General features: G+C 46.2%; 1 protein-coding gene across 1 annotated transcript; it reads left to right on the forward strand.

Annotated features, from left to right (window-relative positions):
• The first annotated feature begins 2,078 nt into the window (after nt 1-2,078).
• COMMD9 (COMM domain containing 9) lies at nt 2,079-16,064 on the forward strand. Its single transcript, XM_028111342.2, has 6 exons — nt 2,079-2,151; nt 10,355-10,480; nt 12,255-12,394; nt 13,703-13,737; nt 14,104-14,207; nt 15,269-16,064. The coding sequence occupies exons 1-6, from the start codon at nt 2,101-2,103 to the stop codon at nt 15,407-15,409; spliced, it is 597 nt and encodes a 198-aa protein (XP_027967143.1). The 5' UTR covers nt 2,079-2,100; the 3' UTR covers nt 15,410-16,064.
• The last annotated feature ends 5,434 nt before the right edge of the window (nt 16,065-21,498 follow it).

The following is a 21,498-nucleotide window of genomic DNA, read 5'->3' on the forward strand; positions in this document are numbered from 1 at the left end:
CCCAGGAAATCCCTCCTTCTTGGACAAACTGAGATGGTCGATCACCCTCGTGGCAACCCTTTCTCGTAGCACAAGAACGCTCTGGCCTTCAGAGCTGTCAATGGCTCAGATGGAGTCTCCAAATAAATGACCCTTCTCTCTCTGGGGTATAAATCATCCTTGAGCTCCCCATAATCATCAAAAGGTATTTTAATTGTTGTTTCCATTTTACAGATGAGGAGACTGAGGTTCAGAGAGATGAAGTAACTTGCCAGAAGCACACAGGAGCCAGGAATTGAACCTGAGTCTTTTTCCAAAGGTAGCCCCTCCATTCGTTATCTTGTCTCTCATCACATCACTGGGCTGATTATCCAGGAACACCCTCAGATTGTTCTTGCCCCCTTGGGAAGGGGGTCAGACATCCAGACAGAAGAAGCATGCATTTTCAGCTCATAGTCTTCAGCTATGGGAAGACAAGGAGACATATACAGCTTGGCAATTAACAGCACAGACTGTGGAGCCCAACTGCTCGAGTTTGATTCTGGGCTCTGCCACTACTTAGCTGTGACCTTGGACAAGTTACTTAACTTCTCTGTATTCTCTGTACCTCGGTTTCCTCATATGTAAAATGGGAAAAATAATAGTATTGTGTGTGTGTGTGTGTGTGTGTGTGTGTGTGTGTATCACATAGGATTATTATAGGAAGTAAGTAAATCAGTTAGCGTGAGAAGCTTAGAAATGAGGAAAAGAGCCTGGCTCATGTCAAGTTTATTAAATAAATGAAAGTAAGCATAAATTCATAGACCTAGAATTGGAAAGAAATCAGATGAGGCCTAACAAAAACCATGTAGTGGGACCAAATTATGGAAATAAATTCCGTTATTCTATTCTGTTCCTTTCTGTGAAAACATTTATGGTTTAGGAATTGCTGTAAGCTCCCCAGACCATAGACAAACCTTCAAATGCATCATGGTCATGGTAGTGGCAGTCTGGGAAGCCCTACCCAAACAGGATGACATGGTGCAGGGTCACAGGCCCTACCCATCACTGACTGGATCCTGGGGGATCCCCTCATAACATACTTGCCCACAGGGCCAGGAGAGCTGAATAACCTCCCAGGGGCATCACCTATCACTCAGCTCTGCTCTCTGCAGTAGGTGTGATCGACATCATTTTACAGATATGGAAACTGAGGCTCAGAGAAGTTTGAGAACTTGCTCAAGATTCACTTAATAACATGTAGAGTTGGGATTCAAACTTAGGTGGAATTCTAAAGTCTCTATACTGTATTGCCTCCATGTATTAGTTATTATTGCTGTGGACAAATTACCAAACTTAATGGCTTAAAACAACAAACATTTACAATCGTACAGTTCTTGAAGACCAGAAATCCAGGAGTGGCTTAGCTGGGTGGTTCTGGTTCTGAAAGTCTCAAGAGGTGGTAGTCAAAGTGTTGGCCAAGGCTACTGTCATCTCAGAGCTCTGCGGAGGCTACTGAATCTGCTTCTAAACTCAGTAGTGAGGTTGTTGGCAGGCTTTAGTTTCTTGCTGGCTATTGGCCAGAGGCTTCAGTTCTTTGCCACAAGGACCTCTCCAGAGGCCTGCTCACAACATGACAGCTTACTTTCCCCAGAGCAAGAGATTCAAGAAAAAGGAGCAGACAAAAGAGAATACCCCAAAACTGCAGTCTTTTATAAATAATTTACTTCTGCCACCTGATATTGGCCACACAGACCAATCCTGGTACAGTGTGGGACGGGACTACATAAGGGTGTGAATACCACCTGCAGGTGCATTCCCCAAATCAGCCAGCCCACCCACACAGGTGAAGGAAAATCAGTTCTCCCTGTCTTGGTAAGTAGACCAGCCAAGCCAAGCCAATTTCCACCCGGGAAAACTATCCCACACCTGCGTCCTCCAGACTCCACTGTCCTAGAGTCCCCAGGCTGAGCCATCATCCGGCGATCGCGTCCTATGGGCCGCCCCCCCTCCATCCCGCAGCGCCAAAACCCGGGCAGCCGTCGCCATCCCGAAGGACTACAGCCCCCAGCATGCCCTGCGGCGCCCTCGGAACCACGTGACGATCTTCCCCGCGTGTCGCCGTCAGGTGACTTGGGGAAGATGGCCGCGTTGACAGCGGAGAATTTCGCGGCGCTCCAGAGCCTGCTGAAGGTAAATTGGAGGGGTGGGGACATCCTGAGGCGGGCCTTTGTCCCCAGGCCTTAGGACGGAATGGGAATTGGGACCAAGTGGACCCTGATTTGGAGCCATGACTCTGCTACTGCCTCTCTGGGTGACTGCGTCGTTGCGCCTTTCCGAGCTTTTAGAAAGCGGGCTCGAAATTAATACCGTCCTGACAGGATGGTGGGGGCACAGATAAGATAACGGACGTGAAGGTGCTGTACCGATGCCCCCTACTAAAGGTCTCTGGGCTGGTGTTCAGGATTGGTGTGTTGAGGTGGTAAGTGCTAGATCCACGTTGCCGGTTCCCCCTTTCGTCCCGCAGCCCCTCTTCGCTCCATGGTTGAGAAATCTCCCTCCTCTGCTAACTCTCGGCCCCCTGAGTGAAGTGGGCGTTCTGTTTCCCGAGTCCCGGGTTTTCTGTACTTGCTTTGACCTGTGTAAAGGCCCAGACACTCTCCTGATAATCATTTGAAAGATTGTGAGGCTTCTTAAAACCAAATGAAACGATGGACTGGAATTACTTGTTTAATTTCTAATTTCCCTTATGGAAGAAGGGGCGGCTTTATCTTCCTTTGTAGACATTAGGCGTCTATTTGCCTGTTTTCTGCCTTTCTTGCAGAATGTAAGATCCAGTTGGGACTTATCTTTTTTTGGTTTTAACTCCAGATGAAAAGGGTTGAGTTCATAACACTAAGCAATTCATGGCACGGCATCATCGATTGGTTCATGCAATGGTCCCTCCTTTGTTTTAACAATCCCAGCAGTGTTCACTTGTGTTCTCCATCCCTCAAAGCAACTACTCTATGATATTCACAAATGTATCCCTAACAAGTGTATCCTCAACTTCTGGCACATAGCATGTGCTCTGTACATAGCTGTTATGTGAATTAATGAATGAAGTAACAAAGCTGAGATTGGAAACCTATGGCTCTCAGCTCACAGCCCTGGGCCTTTCCCCCCTCATTCTGCCCACTCCCCACCCAATGCCTAATCATGGTATGGACTTTTTTAATACTTTAAAATAGTATTAGTAATGTGTAACGTAAAAGGACACAAATCATAAATGCATAGCTCAATGATTTATTACACACCCATGTAACCATCACTATGGTCAAAACCAAAATATTACCAGTACTGCAGAAGTCTCTCTGTTGTTCCTTTGTTACTTCCCTCACTCATCCCAGTAGTAACCACTATCCTTGCTTTTAAAATCAATTTAATATTGCCCATGTTTGAACTTCACATGAATGGAATAATACAGCATATACGTTTCTTATTCCAGGCTTTTTATGCTTGCTATTATGTAGCAATAGTTAATTCATTCTCATTCCTATTCTATGTATTTTCTTTTTTAAAAAAATTACTTAGGGGTGCTCAGTCAGTTAAGTATCTGTCTTCAGCTCAGGTCATGATCTTGGGGTCCTGGGATCAAGCCCTGCATCAGGCTCCCTGCTCAGCAGGAAGTCTGCTTCTGCCTCTCCCCCCATGCTTGCTGTCTCTCTCTCTTTCTCAAATAAATAAATAAAATCTTGAAAAAATGACTTAAAGTTTTTATTTTGAGGTAATTATAGATTTACATACAGTTGTTAAAAGTAATACAGAAAGGTCCCATTTACCCTTTACCCAGTTTCCCCCTATAGAAGCATCTTGCAAAACTACAGTATGATATCCCAACCAGGATATTGACTTGGATACACTCAAGATACAGAACGTTGCCATCACTACAGGATCCTTCCTTTTGTCCTTTTATATCCACGTCCACTTCCCCTCTGCCCTCACCCTCTCCTTACCCTCTGGGGGATGGGGGGCTGGTGAGAAGAGGTAGAGGGAGAGAGAGAGAGAGAATCACAAGCAGGATCTATGAGTATACAGAGCCTGGCATGGGGCTCGATCCCATGACCCCAAGATCACGGCCTGAGCTGAAATCAAGAGTCCAGTGTCCAACTGACTGAGCCACTCTGGAGCCCCTCTACATCTCCCTTTTTAATAAGGACACCGGTCCTATTGGAATAGGGTCCACCCTATGACTTCATCTTAACTGATTACATCTGCAACAATTCTGTTTCTAAATGAGATCACATTTTGAGGTACTGGGAATTGGGACTTTAATATATGAATTTTAGGGGACACCAACTCATTACAGGAGCTTTTGCAGAGCAGAAGTTTTCATTTTGATGAAGTACAATTTACTAACAATTTTTCCTTTTATGAATTGTACTTTTGGTGTCATGTCTAAGAACTCTTTGCCAAGCCATAGATCTCCAAATTTTCTCCTCTTTTTTCTAAAAGTTGTATAGTTTTATGTTTACATTATATTTTACATTTAAGTACATGATCAATTTTGAGTTAATTTTGTATAATGCATGTAAGACAGTTTGAGGGGTTCTTCTTTTTTTTTTTTTTTTTGCCTGTGAATGTCCAGTTGTTCCAGAACCATTTGTTGAAAGTGCTGTCTTTCCTCCATTGAATTACTTTTGCAACTTTGTCAAGAATCAGTTGGACAAATTTGTGTGGGTCTATTTCAGGATTCTCCGTTTTGTTCCATTGATCTATTTGTTTATTCCTCTGATAATACCTCACAGTATTGAGGACTGTAGCTATGTAATAAGTCTTGGAATCAGATTGGCTGATTTCTCCTACTTCATTCTTTATCAGAATTATTTTAGCTATTCTAGTTTCTTTGCCTTCCTATATAATTTTAGAATGATTTGGTCTATGTTTAAAAAAACCTGCTGAGATTTTTATAGGAGTTGTGTTAAACTTGTATATCAATTAGGGGAGAATTGACATCTTTAGTGTGTTGAGTCTTCCAATCCACGATGTATCTCCCCATATATTTAGATCTTTGATTTCTTTCATCTATGTTGTGTAATTTTTTAGCATACAAGTCCTGTACATGTTTTGCTAGATTTATACCATAGTATTTTTCTTTTTTTGAGCACTTGCAAATGATGATATGTTAAAATTTTTTTAAAAGATTTTACTTATTCTATGGAGAGAGAAACAGTGAGAGAGGGAACACAAGCACGGGGAGTGGGAGAGGGAGAAGCAGGCTTCCCGCAGAGCAGGGAACCTGATGCGGGGCTCGATCCCAGGACCCTGGGATCATGACCTGAACTGAAGGCAGACGCTTAATGACTGAGCCACCCAGGCGCCCCTATATTTTAATTTTTATTTATTCTTTTAAAGTTTATTTATTTTGGGGGCACCTGGGTGTCTTGGTTGAGTGCCCTACTCTTGGTTTCGGTTTGGATTATGATCTCATGGTTGCCGTATGGGGGAGCCCTATATCGGGCTCCACGCTCAGCAGGGAGTCTGCTTGTCCCTCTTCTGCTTGTGAGTTCCCCTGTGCGTGCTCTCTCTCTCTCAAATAAATAAATAAAATCTTTTTTAAAAGTTTATTTATTAATTTTTTAGTAATCTCTACACCCAACATGGGGCTCGAATTCACAACCCTGAGATCAAGAGTCGCATGCTCTTCAGACTGAGGTAGCCAGGTGGCCCTGATAAATGTATTTTTAATTCCAGTGTTTACATGTTCATTGCTAGTATACAGAAATACAACTTAATTTTTATATGTATCTCATATCTGCAAACATGGTGAACTCACTTATTCTAGTAGTTTTTTTGTACATTCCTTGAGACTTTCTGTGTAGACAATCATGTTATCTGCAAATAGGGACAGCTTTTGTTTCTACCTTTCTGATATGTATATATTTTATTCCTTTTTCTTAACTTATTTCAGTGGCTAGAATTTTCAGCACTATGTTGAATAAGAGTGGTAACAGCAGACAATCTTGCCTTGTTCCTAACTTTAGATTTTCACTATGAAGTAAAATGCTATCTCTAGGTTTTTTGTAGATGCTATATATAAAATTATGGAAGGTCCTGTCTATTCCTAATTTTATGAGAGTTTTCATCAAGAACGGATGTTGAATTTTGTCAACTGCTTTTTCTGCATTGATTGATATCTTGTGATTTTCTTCTTGAGCCTGTTAATATGGTAGATTACATAGGTTTTTTTGTTTTGTTTTGTTTTTTGTTTTAAATACTGAACCAGCCTCGCATTCCTGGAGCAAATCCCACGTGCTTATAGTGAATAATTCTTCTTATATGTTGCTGAACTCTATTTGCTCATGTTTTTTAAAGGGCTTTTGCATCTATTTTTATGAGGGATATTGGACTATAGTTGTTTTTTGTTTGTTTTTGTACAGTCTGTCTGCCCTTGATGTTAGGGTAATACTAGCTTTATGAAATGAATTGGAAAGTGCTCCATCATTTTTTGTTTCCTAAGAAAGATTGTGTAGCATTAGTTAATTCTTTCATTAAACGTTTGTTAGAATTGTCCAGCAAAACCATCTGGGCCTGGAGATTTCTTTTGGGGGAGTTTTAAATTATGAATTCAATTTCCTTAATCATTATAGGGCTATTCAAATTATCAGTTGCCTATTGGGGGAACTGTGGTAGTTTGTGTTTTTTGAGGAATTTATCCATTTTGTCCAAGCTGCCAAAATTTATGTGTATAGAGTTGCTTGTGGTTCTTATTTTCCTTTTGAAATCCTTAGGGTCTGTAGTGATATGCCCTGTTTCATTCCTGATATTGGTAATTTGTGTCTCCTCTCTGCTTAACTTTGCCAGTCTTGCTAAAAGTTTGTCAATTTCATTGATATTTTCAAAGAACTAGTTCTTTGTTTCATTGATTTCTCTCTCTCTCTCTCCCTTTTTTTCCCTCCATCTTCAATTTCATTGGTTTCTGCTCTTTGTTGTTTCCTTCCTTCTTCCTTTGGGTTTATTATATAGCTTTTCTTTTTCTATGTTCTTGAGGTGGGAGTTTAGATTATTGATTTGAGAACTTTTCTCTTTTCTAATATATGTGTTTTATGCTGTAAATTTCCCTGTCAACACTGTCATGGCTGTGTCCCAAAAATTTTGTGGGTTTTTTTTTTCATTTTTATGTATTTAGCATAATTTTTATAGTATAATTTTTAAAATTTCCCTTGAGGCTCCTCTTTGATCTGTGGATTATTTAGAAGTGTGTTTAAGTTTCCAAATGTTTGGATATTTTCTTGTCATCTCTCTGTGGGTGATTTCTAGTTTGATTCCATTGTGGTCACCAAGAACACACTCAATATGATTTCAGTTCTTTCAAATTTGTTGAGGTTTGTTTTATGGCTCAGAATATCATCTATCTTGGTATATGTTCAGTGGGCACTTGAAAAGAATGTGTATTCTGTTGCTACTGTTTTGTGTTCCATAAGCGTTGGTTAGATTGATCAATGGTGGTGTTGAAATCTTCTGTGTTCTTGTCGAATATCTGTCTAGTTGTTCTATCAATTGTTGAAAGACAGTGTTGAAGTATCCAACTATATTTGTGGGCTTGTCTGTCTCTCCTTTCAGTTCTGTCTCTTTTTTACTTCTCATGTTTTCTAGCTCTCTTGCTGGGTGCATACACAGTTAGGATGTCTCCTTAGGAGATAGAACCTTTCGGGGCGCCTGGGTGGCTCAGTTGGTTAAGCGACTGCCTTCGGCTCAGGTCATGATCCTGGAGTCCCGGGATCGAGTCCCACATCGGGCTTCCTGCTTAGCAGGGAGTCTGCTTTCTCCCTCTGACCCTCTTCCCTCTTGTGCTTTCTATCTCTCATTCTCTCTCTCTCAAATAAATAAATAAAATCTTTTGAAAAAAAAAAAGGAGATAGAACCTTTCATCATTATATAATGTCCCTTTCTGCCTCTGGTAATTTGCTGTGAAGGCTACGTTGTCCGATATTATTGTAGCCACTCCTGATTTTATTTCATTAATATTTGCATGATATATCTTTTTCCATCCTTTTACTTTTGTCTCTATCATTATATTTGAAGAGTGTTTCTTATAGACAGCATTTAATTGAATCATATTTGCAACTCATATTTAATTTCCCACTTACAGCTTATGTAATTATTGAATATTAGAGCTTAAGTCTGCCATTTAATTTTTTTATTTGCTCTTTTATGTTTTTTGTTTCTTTTTACTTTTTCTTGCCTTCCTGTGGGTTATTTGAACATATTTTTGGAATTCCCTTTTGATTTATCTGTAGCATTTTAAAATGCATTTCTTTTTATAACGTTTTTAGTGGTTCCTCTAGTTATTACATTTATATATGTAACATCACAATCTATCAGTGTCATCATTTTACCAGTTAGTGCTGAAGTATAGAAACCTTACTTCCCTTTATGTCATTTGTAATATAATTGTTTTAAATATTTCCTCCGCATACATTTAGAGCCGCATTGGACAGTGGTATAATTTTTGCTTCATCCTTAAACAGAATTTAGAAATTCAAGAGAAAGAAAGTCTATTGGATTTTCCCATATTTTTGCTTGTTGTGTTCTGTCTTTCTTCCTGATGTTCCAGGGTTCCAAGGTTCCTTTTATTGTTTCCTTTCTGTTAAGAGAACGTCATTTGTCTTGTGACATATTTTCATAGTGTTCTTTCATCTGAGAATGTCTTGATTTCCTCTTCATTTTCTGAAGGATATTTTTTGCTGGGTGTAGGATTCTTGGTTGACAGTTCTTTTCTTCCAACACCTGAGAAATATTGTGCCATTTCCTTCTTGCTTCCATGAGTTCTGATTTGAAATCTGCTATTATTCTAATGATCCCTTATAGATAAGATGTTGTTTCTCTCTCACTACTTTCAAGATTTTTTTCTTTGCCTTTAGTTTCCTGGAGTTTAATTATGGTGTGTCTTGGTATGGATTTCTTTGGATTTATCCTGTTGAGAATATGCTTAGGTTCTTGAACACATACAGTTATGTCTGTAGCTAAACTTGGAAAGTTTTCAGCCGTTATTTCTTTAAGTACTTCTTCAGCCTTTCCCTCTTTTATTCTCCCTTTCTAGGACTCCAATGACATGAATGTTAGATTCTTTGGTATAGTCCCACAGATCCCCGAGGCTCTGTTCATTATTTTCAGTCTGTTTTCAGTGTGCAAACTGGGTGATTTCTAGTGGCTCTGTCTTCCAGTTTACTGATTCTTTCCTCTGCCCCTTTCATTCTGGTGCTGAGCCCATCTACCGAACTTTTTAATTTTGGTTATTGTATTTTTCAGTTCTAAAATTTCCATTTTGTTCTTCTTTGTATCTTCTGTTCCTTTGTTGGGACTTTCTGGTTTTTTTATTTATTTCAAAGATGTTTGTATTTAGGTGTTGAAGCATTTTTGCCATGGCTGCTTTAAAATCTTTGTCAGATAATTTTAACATCTGTTATCTCGATATTGGCATCTAATGATTGTCTTTTTTCATTCAGTTTGAGATCTTTCTGGCTCCTGGTATGATGAATGATTTTCAGTTGAAACCTGGGCATTCTTGTGTTATCTTCTGAGATTCTGGAGGGTTTCTGCCTCATTACTACCAGATGGAGATGAAAGTCCAGGTTCTGCCCTTGGTTCCTACTGACACGCAAAAGTGGGGGTTCCTCGTTACTACTGGGCAGGGGTGGAAGTTCTGGCCCCCATGTAGTTACTATTAATACCAAGGGGTGGTGGGACTAGCTGCCCGTCGGTGGGGATGAGGTCCCAGCTCCCTACTTAGCCTTCTCTGACACCACCTGGGTGGGGTGTTGGGATACCTCGTTGTAGCCTCAAAAGGGTAGAAGTCTGCATTCCCCACTCAGCCTTTGCTAACATAGGTGGGAGTGGGGCTACAGGTTTTTCTGTGGTGTTTGGCTCAGTAGAGCCATTCTCACATAACAGTTTTCAGTCTTGCTAAGCTTTCTTGGTCCTTTGGGTATTTATCTGTCGGGAGTTGTTTGTTTGTTTTGTTTTTGTGTACCCATTGGCATTCTGGGTTGCCCTGTTCTTTAGCTCGAAGTCCGGGATATATGAGCAACAAGAAAATCCAGGAGACTCAGCACCATGTCATTTCTTGGTCTGGAGGGGGAGGCCCACAGCAGGTCCGTCTTCTCCCCATTCCCTCTCGGAGCGGTCTTACGTTTGTTTTCCACATAGTGCCCAGCGCTTTCAGTTGTGCTGAGAAGGGAAAATAAGACAAATGACATCTATGTCACTGCCCTGGAAATGGAGATGTCCTGTGCACCTTTAAATCTTGAGTCTCAAAGGTATCACACTATGACTGAGACAGTATTATGTTCTGAAACGTGTATTTTCAGAGTCTGAGTGTTTCTTTTTTCCTCCCCATCTGTGAATTAATTCACAGGCCTCCTCAAGAGATGTTGTCAGACAGCTGTGCCAAGAGAGCTTTTCCAGTTCAGCCCTTGGCTCAAAACAACTCTTGGATATTACATGTTCCAGCTTGTCTGTGACCCAGGAGGAAGCGGAGCAAGTAAGTATGGTCAGAAATGACCTTTGGCCACTGGCTTCTCAGCTCATTAGTCTCTTTCTTAACTTTCCAATCATTGCCACATTTCAAGGAAATTTTTCCCCTGAAATGTCTGTTGACATTATAACAAACTTAAAATAGATTTTTATTTTAATGCTAGTGAACTTAAAAGCTATTGTCTTTGAACCTTCACTTCCTTATGATAAAGAAGGCAAGGGTGGGTGAACTATACCAAGGACCAGAGGTCCCGTCCATTTCCTTTTCAGACTTGTTCCCTAGACTGTGTGGACAAAAGCCAACCTTTCTGCGATTTTCTTGCCCTCTAACTTGCTGCTGCTGATAGATTGTCAGCCAGATGGCTTAGACAGACTTCTTTGGGGGCACTGGGGCCTGAGTATGATTCAGGGGACATGCTGCTGGACCCCACCTGACCTCAGCTGGTGGCCAAGAGGAAGAGTGAGGTGACTCGGTTTATGCAGTACTCACGGCCTTCTCTTTTTAGGGCAAATATGTTTCTAAAATAGGAGTTCACTCAAACAGGCCTGCATTATTATTGTTATTACTATTTTTAAACCAGAGCTCGGTTCATTGAAATCAGCTGTAGAACAGTAAAAGGCAGCATCCAGATGATGGAAGTGAGTTGAGGATTTAGTTTGGCTTCCCCAAAAGTAGACCCCGAGGCTCAGAGTGGTTGCAAGTAATTTCCTGGGGAGATGAGTCTAGAACACGCAAAGGAGGGAGTAGGGACCATCGAACAGGGAGGAGAGACAAAGCCGGGAAAGGATGTGCTGATGGGCGGGCCCTGCTGTGGGTAGCGGGGCTCAAACTGGGCATCCTGTAAGAAACCCTGGGGAACACACCGCAGAACTGCCACCCTGGAGGGCAGGGAGGCTGCAGCACTGATGCACTGACCTCACCCCTCATCAGTGGACGGGTAACATCCCCTCACCTCTCACCTTGTGCCTCTGCAGCTGAGCAGCCTCCCAGGGCCTCAGAGAAAGCCCTAAAGCAGTTCCCTCCAGAGAGTCGTGGTAGTTTCAGCTGAGCATTGTTGCCTTCACAAGCTGGCCGCGGGCCATCCTTGGCAACTGTCTGTAGGAAGGACGTAGGGTGGGCAGGGCAGTACCAGGCCCTCCTCCTCCCCAGGGGAGTCAGCACAGCTCCCCCGGGATCCATTTGTTTTCTTCACCCTCCTCGGTGACAGCCTAGGGGCAAGGACACCCTGGATTTAGAGCCCAAACCCAGCCAGAGCCAGTACCTCTGGTAGCAGGTCCGTGAGCTCAGCTTCAGGGTCTGGCAGGTGGCACGCGGCCATGCTCAGGGGAGCCGCCCACGGCTCTGGGCCCCCGGGGGTTCGTGCAGAACTCCCAGTCCAGGTGCGGTGGGTGGCCACAGCAGCGTTGCCTAGTAACACAGCTGACTTTTCTTTTCCCTCCTGTTCCCAGGGAACAGGCTAGAAAGTGAACTGAAGGTCAGATTCTGTGCACAAGCAAAGGGGACTTATTAACCCTTTGCTCCCAAGCAGAAGTTTCTGGCACGTTGACAGCTTCCTATGTCAGGCAGCTACCCCTGTCTTCTAAAACAACAGGTGAACTTAGAGGTGGGCCAGGGCACGTGGGCATCAGTGTCTGGGACCGAGGTCTCAGGACCCATGGGACTGTTGGGACGACCGTGGCGGCGCGTGGCAGGCTGTGTCCCCCGCCGCGGGGAGGGGGGGGCGGGCGGGGCGGAGAGCCCTGCCCCCTGCCCTGCTTCTCACCACGGGCCTGTCCTGCAGCTGCTCCAGGCTCTGCACCGCCTCACCAGGCTGGCGGTGTTCCGTGACCTGTCCTCTGCTGAGGCGATCCTGGCTCTCTTTCCTGAAAATTTCCACCAAAACCTCAAAAACCTGCTGACGAAAATCATCCTAGAACATGTGTAAGTGCTCATTTCTTGAGAGTTGCTTGTAATGCTCACATAATGATATTTTAGGTCAATAAATACTTACCTTCAGTGTCCTTTTTAGTGGCTAAATATATTCTTTATATGGAGACATTACATAAAATTGAGTTAAGAAACTCCCTGCTGTTAGATGTTTAGGCTATTGGCAGTTTTCACTTCAGTTGACTGTGGAAACGTTGCTTACGTGCTTAATTATCTGCTTACTGGTTAAAGATGAGAGTGAGGCTTCTGCTTTCTAGTCTCAAGTTGACCATCAGGAAGATTGCACCAACTGGGTCTAGGAGGAGGACCTGAGCGTGCCCCTCCCCCCACACCCTCATCGGCCCCAAGGGAGCCGGTTCCCCATTCTCCCCCAGTTCACAAATGGCAAATGCGCCCCATTTCGGTTTATTTATCTTTGATACTAGTGATGTCAGATATCTTTCTCACATGTTTAATTGGTCATTTTTGTTTCTTTTGTGAATTATCTAGATATTTTCTTGGCAAATCCTTTGGATACATACAATTTAAGCAGAACTGATTAGCTACTGGTCAGCAGCAGGCTTGACCAGAATTCTCAGGCAGTAATAAGAGATAATCTCTGCTTGTCAGGGATTTTATTGTTTATTTAGAAACTTTTCTCACACGTGGCCACATTTTATCCTGCCTCTGCTTAGCATCTCACTATGACGCTCTTTGCTGTAGCATTAGACGGGTCTATTTGGGTGTGTTTTGCATAAAAGGCAGTGCTTTGTGGAGTAGATGCTCAATAAAAGAGCATTGGTTCACTTTTTTTTTTCTTTTTAAAGATTTTATTTATTTGAGAGAGAGAGACACAGCAAGAGGGGACACAAGCAGGGGGAGTGAGAGAGGGAGAAGCAGGCTTCCCGCGGAGCAGGGAGCCTGATGCGGGGCTCGATCCCAGGACTCTGGGACCGTGACCTGAGCCGAAGGCAGACGCTTAACGACTGAGCCACCCGGGTGCCCCATTGGTTCACTTTTCTTGCTTCATCTCCGAGAACGGTAACACAACAAGAACACAATGCATTAAGCCTCTTCTTTCTTTTTGCCTCCTAAGCTACGAACACTAACAGTGCTTCTGGCCTTAACATCACTGAGCTATGTAGAACAAACAAGAAACTGCTTCTGCCACGCAGCGGACGTTTCTGTGGTCATTTCCTGTCAGGGAGTGATGATAGGCTCGAGGATTCCAGAAGGGGTAGAGGCCCAGGTCCACAGGCCTCGCTCATGATCAATTCTCATCCCTTTTCCATTCTTTTTTCCTCATCTTTCCCTCTTAAACAGCTCTACTTGGCGACTGGAAGCCCAGGCAAATCAGAGTGAGTACCAAGGTCCCGCCTTCCTCCCTACCCTTCCTTCCTGGCCCCGGCTCGAACTCTGCCAGGCAGCCAGACTTCGTAACTGAAACTCAACGTGCATTAACCTCATCCCAAATTCGTCTCTCATTTTGTGCCGGCATCTGGAGGCTCGTGTGTGCAGGCAGAAACCTGGCCGTGCACCCACCATCAATCAGTGCCAAGTGCAGGTGGCACAGAGCCGTGGCGAGGAAGGCCCCTGACTTCGTCTCCCTCGGAGACTTGTCCTGTGGCTCAGGAGCATGACCAGCCCTCCGGGCTGTCTGTCCCAGAGTAAGGGCTTGGTGAAGGGAGCGGCAGGGGCTCTGAGCTGGTCCGTCTCCTTCACAGTCTCTCTGCCGCGCCTGGTTGACCTAGACTGGAGAGTGGACATCAAGACCTCCTCCGACAGCATCAGCCGCATGGCCGTCCCCACCTGCCTGCTGCAGATGAAGGTGCGTCCACTGCCGGGCTCGTGAGAAGGAAGGAAGGGGCCACAGTGACGCAGCACCCCCGCGCGCTGTCGAAAATACCAGTCTCCAAAGCTCTGGGACCTCTGACCCCGTAGAAAAAAATTCAGCACCTCCCAGATGCGGTCTCTATTTGTCAAGTACATGGTCACTACTGTACTAACATATTACAGACATAATAAATCATACACCGGAAGTAGAACTTTTAAAAGGATAAGACAAACACAAAACACAAGTTTTAAAAAGGATTTGCTGCTCCCTGAAGTTTACCTTCTACACTAACGGGGAAGTTTAGCTTTCACAAGTGGGGGCGTGCCATCAGATTTCAGATTGCCTTCTTGATAATTTTGGTGTCCCTCAGGCCACTGCTTGTCCGGTCGATTGTGCTGCCACAGTTTGTGACGCGGCTGAGCCGGAGCTCCCGTGAGCGGCTGGAGAAGCAACAGTCCCTTTCCTTGTTCGCACACTCTGGCCTCCCCGGTGTTACCTTCAGTCTACAGATCTTTTCAGGAATCTTTTTAAACCACACTCTCTATGGTGAGGGCTTGTTTAGTGATGCCGTATTTACTTAACCACATACCCAGAAACTCAGCTCCTGTAAGAAGATGAAAAAGTAAGGGTGCAAGTTTTTAAACACTAGTAGAGGTGACTTTTGTTTTTAAAGAAACAAATATAGCTAGGAGCTGTAATGTTTTTTCTGCATCCCAGTGGATCCTCACTGCCCCTGGAGCCCCCTGCGTCAAGTACCCGTATGGGCCCCTACAGTATCTCCTCACTCGGATGCTGAGAGTCAGGGGTCCGAGGGGTGGGTGAGCCTTGGCTTCTCCCATACCCGCCCTGAGCACTGCTCTCCCAAGCCCCTGCAACTCTCCTTCCGTCTCCTCGTTTGCTAAAGGGTACCAGGCCTAGGACTCTGTGGAGCTCTGAGCAAAAAGCCTGTCTTTAGAGGTTCACCGGAACGGGGGACGGCTCCCAGCTCCAGGGCTCACCTCCAGGACGGTGGGAAGAGGGGCGGCTCTGACGTTTGGGCCCTGTTCTCTTTTCAGATCCAAGAAGATCCTAGTCTGTGTGGAGACAAGCCCTCCATCTCAGCGGTCACTGTGGAGCTGAGTAAGGAAACGCTGGACACTATGCTAGACGGCCTGGGCCGCATCCGTGACCAGCTCTCTGCCGTGGCCAACAAATGACCCCAGCCGGCTGCCGGCCCCATGGCCGGGCCCCAGCTGCCGGCCAGCGGTGTGCGCCTCCCAGCCCCCGGGCTGCCCCCCTGCAGCAGCTGCGGCCGTTGGCAGGGTCTGCAGGCCAGCCCGGGGGGACGGGGAGGGGGCTGCCATCCGGAAGGCACAGCTGCACCGGGAGGAAGCAGAGCCCGGCCCCGCGCTGTTCTCCTCCCTCGTCATCTTGCGTCCTTCTGAAGCTGGTGAGCAGAAGCCCCCATCTCTGGAAGGCGTCCTCACCACTGCGGCAGTGTGAGGGGGCATCCGCACCATCAGCTGCCTCTGCGTGGCTGCCTGGAAAATTCAGGCCCACGTTGTGGAGCTCATCTCAGAAGTTCCTTTCCAGCATTAGGTCTGATTGGTCCGTGTCCGGCCCTGGAGCACAGGGAGGGAATCACGGGGCTGAGGCCAGCAGTTGGCGCTTCTCCATCGGAGAAGCCAGGCAGAGCCTGTAGAGCCGTGGGGCCCCCCGCCGGCCCAAGTCCAGAGCCTTCCTGAGCCCCCTCAACCCTGCGGGCCCTCCTTCCAGCGTAGGGAGTCTGGAATGGGTGCTGACTTCCTCCTTCATGAAGCCACAGGGCCCGGGAAACAAGTGGGAGTGATGGAAATAAATAATCGTTCTAAAGACTTCATGACTCTAGTCACGTTTTTTGAAGCTTCTGTCCTTAACCTGAGTTGTTGCTTTACACCAGTGTCGCCTCTCATTCATAAAGGTGACCCCAGCTTCTCACTGCCTGCTGAGCTCGTGAGCACGGTGTGGCCTGAAAGCAGGCTTGTGAGCCTCACCACCTTCCAGGCGTTCGTCTGTCATGTGGAGCTGGAGAAAGCTAGGCGGACAGGCAGTGTGTGCCTGTTACAGGGGCTGCAGCCGGCCGTCAGTGCTTGTCTTGGCGGCTCTGGGCGGTGTGTGTGGAGGAGGCAGAGCCCTGGAGCCAGAAGATGGGCTCCAGTTGGGCTGCCAGGGCTGGAAGCCAGCTCTGCCTCTCAGTGGCGAGGGGCTTGACCCTGCCTCTCGGTTCTCCCCCTCCCTTTTTTTTAAAGATTAAATGGGGATAATAATAGTACCTCCTCTGTAGGGCTTCTGTGAGGATTAAATGCTGCCACGTCCCTGAGAGCACTTAGCACCGTGAGGGCGGATAAGAAAGGCTTGATCGAGTTCGCTCTGATTCTTAAACGGAAGGAAGGTGGAAAGCCCTCCATGGTCACCGTTTCATTTACTGTCGCAGGGTTGGTGCGACGGTGAATGTCATTATCCTCTCTTTATCGATGAGGAAATCAGCTCATTGAGGTTAAGTCGCCTGCTGGTAAATGGCCTCGTTAGGACGTGGGCCCAGATTTCTCTTGCTTTCTCTCTACCACGCAGGGCTCCGCAAGGGACGTGGCATTCTGTGACTTTAGCTCCATTTGGAAACTACTGGAACTGAAGTAGAGATGAGAAAACGTACTCCTAAGACACTAGGAATGTCGAGAAAAAAAATCCCAAGCTCCTCTTTGCTGTTTCTTGGAAGCCGAGCAGCCTTCTGTTAACATGGCGGTTCTTAACATTTTGGGGGCTGTGTCCATTGATAATCTATGAACGCTGCCGATCCTTTCTGTAGGAAATGAATATTCCATTTTTTACGTTCAGTGACAAGAGTTCATGGACCCCGGAAGTCAGCCTACTGTTTCCAGATTGAGAGTCCCTGGTCTTACTGTCAGGTTGAGTATGGCCTTGTGAATTCAACCCCTTTGTTTTCCTTCCAGTCCCTGTGACCCACAGTCCGATCTCCCAAGTCCCTGTTCTCCGGGCCTCCCAGGGGCATCCATAAGAAAGTAACCTGAAGCAGCATAGGTGTCTGGGCAGCTGGACGTCATTCCTTCAGCCAGATCGACCTGAACAGAACCATCTGGGTGCATGACATATAGAGGGCATTCAATAAATATCGGAAAATTCGATGAATGTTTGCTACCCTTCACCCCATGTGCTCACTTAAGGGGTTTGTTTTCTACTGTTAGGGAGGATGGATTGTTTGTAGATACCGTATTTCTAGCTGGCCTGATCCTATCTCAGAAAAACATCCTAGTTTCTATCTATTGATCTCAAAGCCAGTTCCCTCATTCAGTGCTTGTCTGGTTTTCCAGTAGTACTTTGTGTAATGAACAGCCATCTGCAAACTGTCCTTTCCTTAGCACATGGCAAGGTGTGGATGTCCAGACTCCATCCACAAGAGGGCAATGATAAATCTAGCATTGGTCCCTGTGCTTATGGCTGCCCAGCACCTCCCGCCCACCAGGCCACGGTGGAGAGCGTATTTCTCAATGCTAATCAATGTGCATGTCCTATAGATTGTCTCATGATTGTACATGACCCAGATTGGGCCAGTCTGAGTCTTTCCCTATGACTTTTTCTGCCGGAAATCTGCAGTGAAAACCGTCTCCTGCCTCTGGGCTCTGGTGATGAAGCCAGGATGCTTGGGTTCTTCCTGCCACATGGAGAAAGCTCCTCTGTGGGGGGGGGGGTGGGGAAGGCCAGCTCAGAGCAAGGCAGAACCCAGAGGCTGGGAAAAGGATCAGGAAATCCAGTGTGCCTGATGCCAGTCCGTCTTCCTTGTAGTCTTTCCTAGTGTAAAAATGTACCTGGGATTTGTTTTTACTGGGAATGGTAAGATACACGGGAAAATGATTGTCAGGAAGGTGGTTTATACGCGCAGAGCCCTGGAGTCAGGAGGCATGGCACATCACACAAGGCCATGTGGGGAAGACCGGGGTGGGTCAGGAGGCGGGGAGGGCAAGAGAACAGCGTGGCCTGGAGCCTTTCCTGGGGTTTTCACAGGAAGCACCGGGCAAGGCGGAACAGCTACAGTGAGTAAGCTCAGGATTGGCCAGTTGGAACGATTTGGGCAGGCTCTTGACTACACGAGGGGTCCCTAGTTGTGCAGTACCTGGTCCTGGGGTGACTTGGGGCAGGGGGACCACTGTTCGGTGTGTGAGAGTTTGATAAAAGACATAGTTGGGAGGGGCGCCTGGGTGGCTCAGTCGGCTAAGCGTCTGCCTTCGGCTCAGGTCACAATCCCAAGGTCCTGGGATCGAGCCCCGCATCGGGAACCCTGCTCGGCGGGAAGCCTGCCTCTCCCTCTCTCGCTCCCTCTGCTTGTGTTCCCTCTCTCACTGTGTCTCTCTCTGTCAAATAAGTAAATAAAATCTAAAAAAAAAAAAAAAAAAGACAATTGGGGTGTGGCTGTGGATTGATTGATTTCTGTATTAAAGCCATGTTCTCAGGGGAGTTAGGAATTAGCCCCACGAAAGAGAGTCTCCAGGATCAAGGTCCCAAATGCCAGAGCATCAAGAATACAGAAAATAAAATGTGGTCAGTGTGAGATTATGTAGAAATCACACACAATCCCAAGGTTGCAGTGGCTTTTAGCTTCACAGAAGATTACTTTTTCTCCCAAGCAATGAAGACCGGGGACAGAGAGTAAGTGTTCTCCTTGCCATAGTCACCAAGAACAATGGAAACTTCGTCCCAGTACATGCCTCCACAACCACTGAGGTGGGGTGAGGGAACGTGGCAGATGGCACGCTTGCTCTTAAAGCTTCTGCCCAGGAGTGACAAGCAAGTCACATGGTCACACCTAACTAAAGAGGGCAGAGAACTTCAATGCTACCACACACCAGGAAGGAAGGGAAATGGGATCTTTGTGATCAGCTCTGATGACTACTGTCCGCCATCAACTGAACCAAAAGATGCCTTTTCTGCTCCAGCTGATTTGCCCTTATAAACAAAAGAGTGGTGAGCAAGAACATGTGTGCCATCTCATATCTTTTCTCATGATAAACCTCATCACCTGTGCGGCACTGGAAACATATTCCCAAATGTCTTCGTGCCTCTTCACCTTAACCCCCTGGGGTCGGTGGAGCATCTACTCATCAAGGAGTTCGTTGTGCACTCCACGCAGAGGTCGCCTTGCGAGGCCCAGGGTTGAGTTAGAACTTGCATCTGGGTCTTTCAACTTCAAAGCCAGTAGTGTCTCCATCCCTGCTTCGACTTTGGGAAAAGAACACTTGGATCCTTCACAGATGGCTGACCTTCCCTTAATCTGGTGACTCTCCGCTCTCTGCCTCTCTGGTCCTGCCTTACAACTTCAACCTGGGGCCCCTTGGCCTCCCTTTCTGGTGATTTTCGGGTCCAAAGACACTGACGTGAGGACCAGACACTTAGGTCTTTCCCACACGAACCAGTTCTCTAAACACACAGAGTGAGCACCGAGTCCAGCAGTGATTTGTCACGCTCTGTGGGCTGGTATTTACGAATTTCTAGGAAGTGAGTCCAGTGTGGTATAGAAGGCTCTTCATTATTTCGCTCAGTAAGCCGAGATGCTATCAGAAGTGAAAGAGTTTTTATTCCCTTTCAAAAATACTTTCATCTGGAAACCATTGGCTACCTGGCATTTTGAGGGCTTTCCAGTGGTTGAACATTTACAAGAACGATTTTGAACCGGTAACCGCTGACTTCCAAATGCTAATCATTACTAAATATCCTCTGACCTGCATGATGCTGCCTTTTGTCCAACTTCCTGTTTTCTTTAGTGCTCACATTTCAGTGGCTTAATTGTCCTTTTTACAACTACTCTAAGAAAGGAAAAAAAAAAAAGATTTCTTAATAGTATTCCCTGGCTTGTGCCAAAGAACCTTAATCTCTAAGGAGAGAGAACCATTCTTAGTTGGAGGAAATGTCAAGAGCACTTAAAGGTAAGTCTGAGAATCTGAGTTTCTATTAACCCTAGGCTCTTGGGAAAGACTCTGCTGGGCTTTCACGCACCTGTAAGTGGAGATAAGATAACTCCTTAGGTAAGGCATCTCACAGATTTGCAATCAACTATGAAGCGGACCTGTTGACTGGAGAATGGGACTTTCTTGGCTATTGGTATCAACGTTGCACTAGCCATACGACCTTAGACACATGCCACACGATGAAATATGACAGTGTCCCAACAAGTGGAATGATGAATGCTTGGGGATACCAGAGGGCACTGGGGTCATTGTTAGAAGCATACTGGATCAGGAGATGGCCTCTGGTGAGGATTTCGGGAACTCTGCGAGAGCTCCTCAAGGCATTCCTCTGGTTTATTCAACTTCTGGGAGTGCGAATCACCATATTCAGATGTGGATTTGGGAGTGCTTCAACAAAAGCTCAGTTTCCATGGATGAAAGAATTGAGTTTCTCTCTTGCATGTGGAAGTCTGGGCTGGTAGAGGCTTGAGGGAGGTAGGATAGTTCTACCTCCGAGACGGGGTCCCCCCTCCCCTTGTTGCTTCACCAATCACCAGGTGTTGGCCCTCATCCTGGGTGCAAAGCCTGCTGCTCACACCTACACTCCATCCTTGCCTCCCAGCCCCCAGGAACAGGGGAAGAGGAAGAGGAGGGTGTACCCCAGCTGTTAACACATGTCTCCACTCCTATTTCGCTGGTCACAATCACGTGGCCTTACTCAGCTTCCAGGTAGGTTGAGAAATACAGCCTCTGGCCACGTGTCTGACCAGAGCTGGGGGCAGAGGGGGCAGGAAGCGGTGGCCGGTGCTCCTTACCAGAAGCAAGGAGGAGAGAAAGGATAGTGAGACACAACCCAAGGCACAGTTCCAAACGGCTGCTCAGTTGCTCAGTGTGGCTTCAGGTATCAGTTGCTTTCCCGGGAGCAGGAGGAAGAGAAGGGAACAGAAGGGCTAGGTGTGTGTGCAGGGTGGTTGGTGGTGGGGGTGGAGGGTCCCTCCTGAGGGTGAGCCGTGTCTGCTTGCCTCGGGATCCATCATAGCTAGCACAGTGCCTAGCACACAGTAGGCTGCCCCGTCAATGTTCATCAGGGTCCCACCTTCTTCCACAAACCCACACAGGATTTGACCTGCATCAGCAAATGATGTTTGCGTTATATCCAATTGATTCGAATGGCAGACTGATGGAATTCATGCTGCCTCAAATTGCTCTTCTGAAATCTATCTCGGCAGGTGCTCCCGTTTACTTCAGATCAGTTCCTTCCTCTGCAGAGGGACCTGTGTTGGCCGGGTCCTAAGTCACCAGCTAGGATC

Source organism: Eumetopias jubatus, unplaced genomic scaffold, assembly GCF_037043125.1.
Source record: "Eumetopias jubatus isolate StellerSeaLion01/CBP00866 unplaced genomic scaffold, mEumJub1_p1.0 scaffold_13, whole genome shotgun sequence".
In the NCBI taxonomy this organism is placed as follows: domain Eukaryota; kingdom Metazoa; phylum Chordata; class Mammalia; order Carnivora; family Otariidae; genus Eumetopias; species Eumetopias jubatus.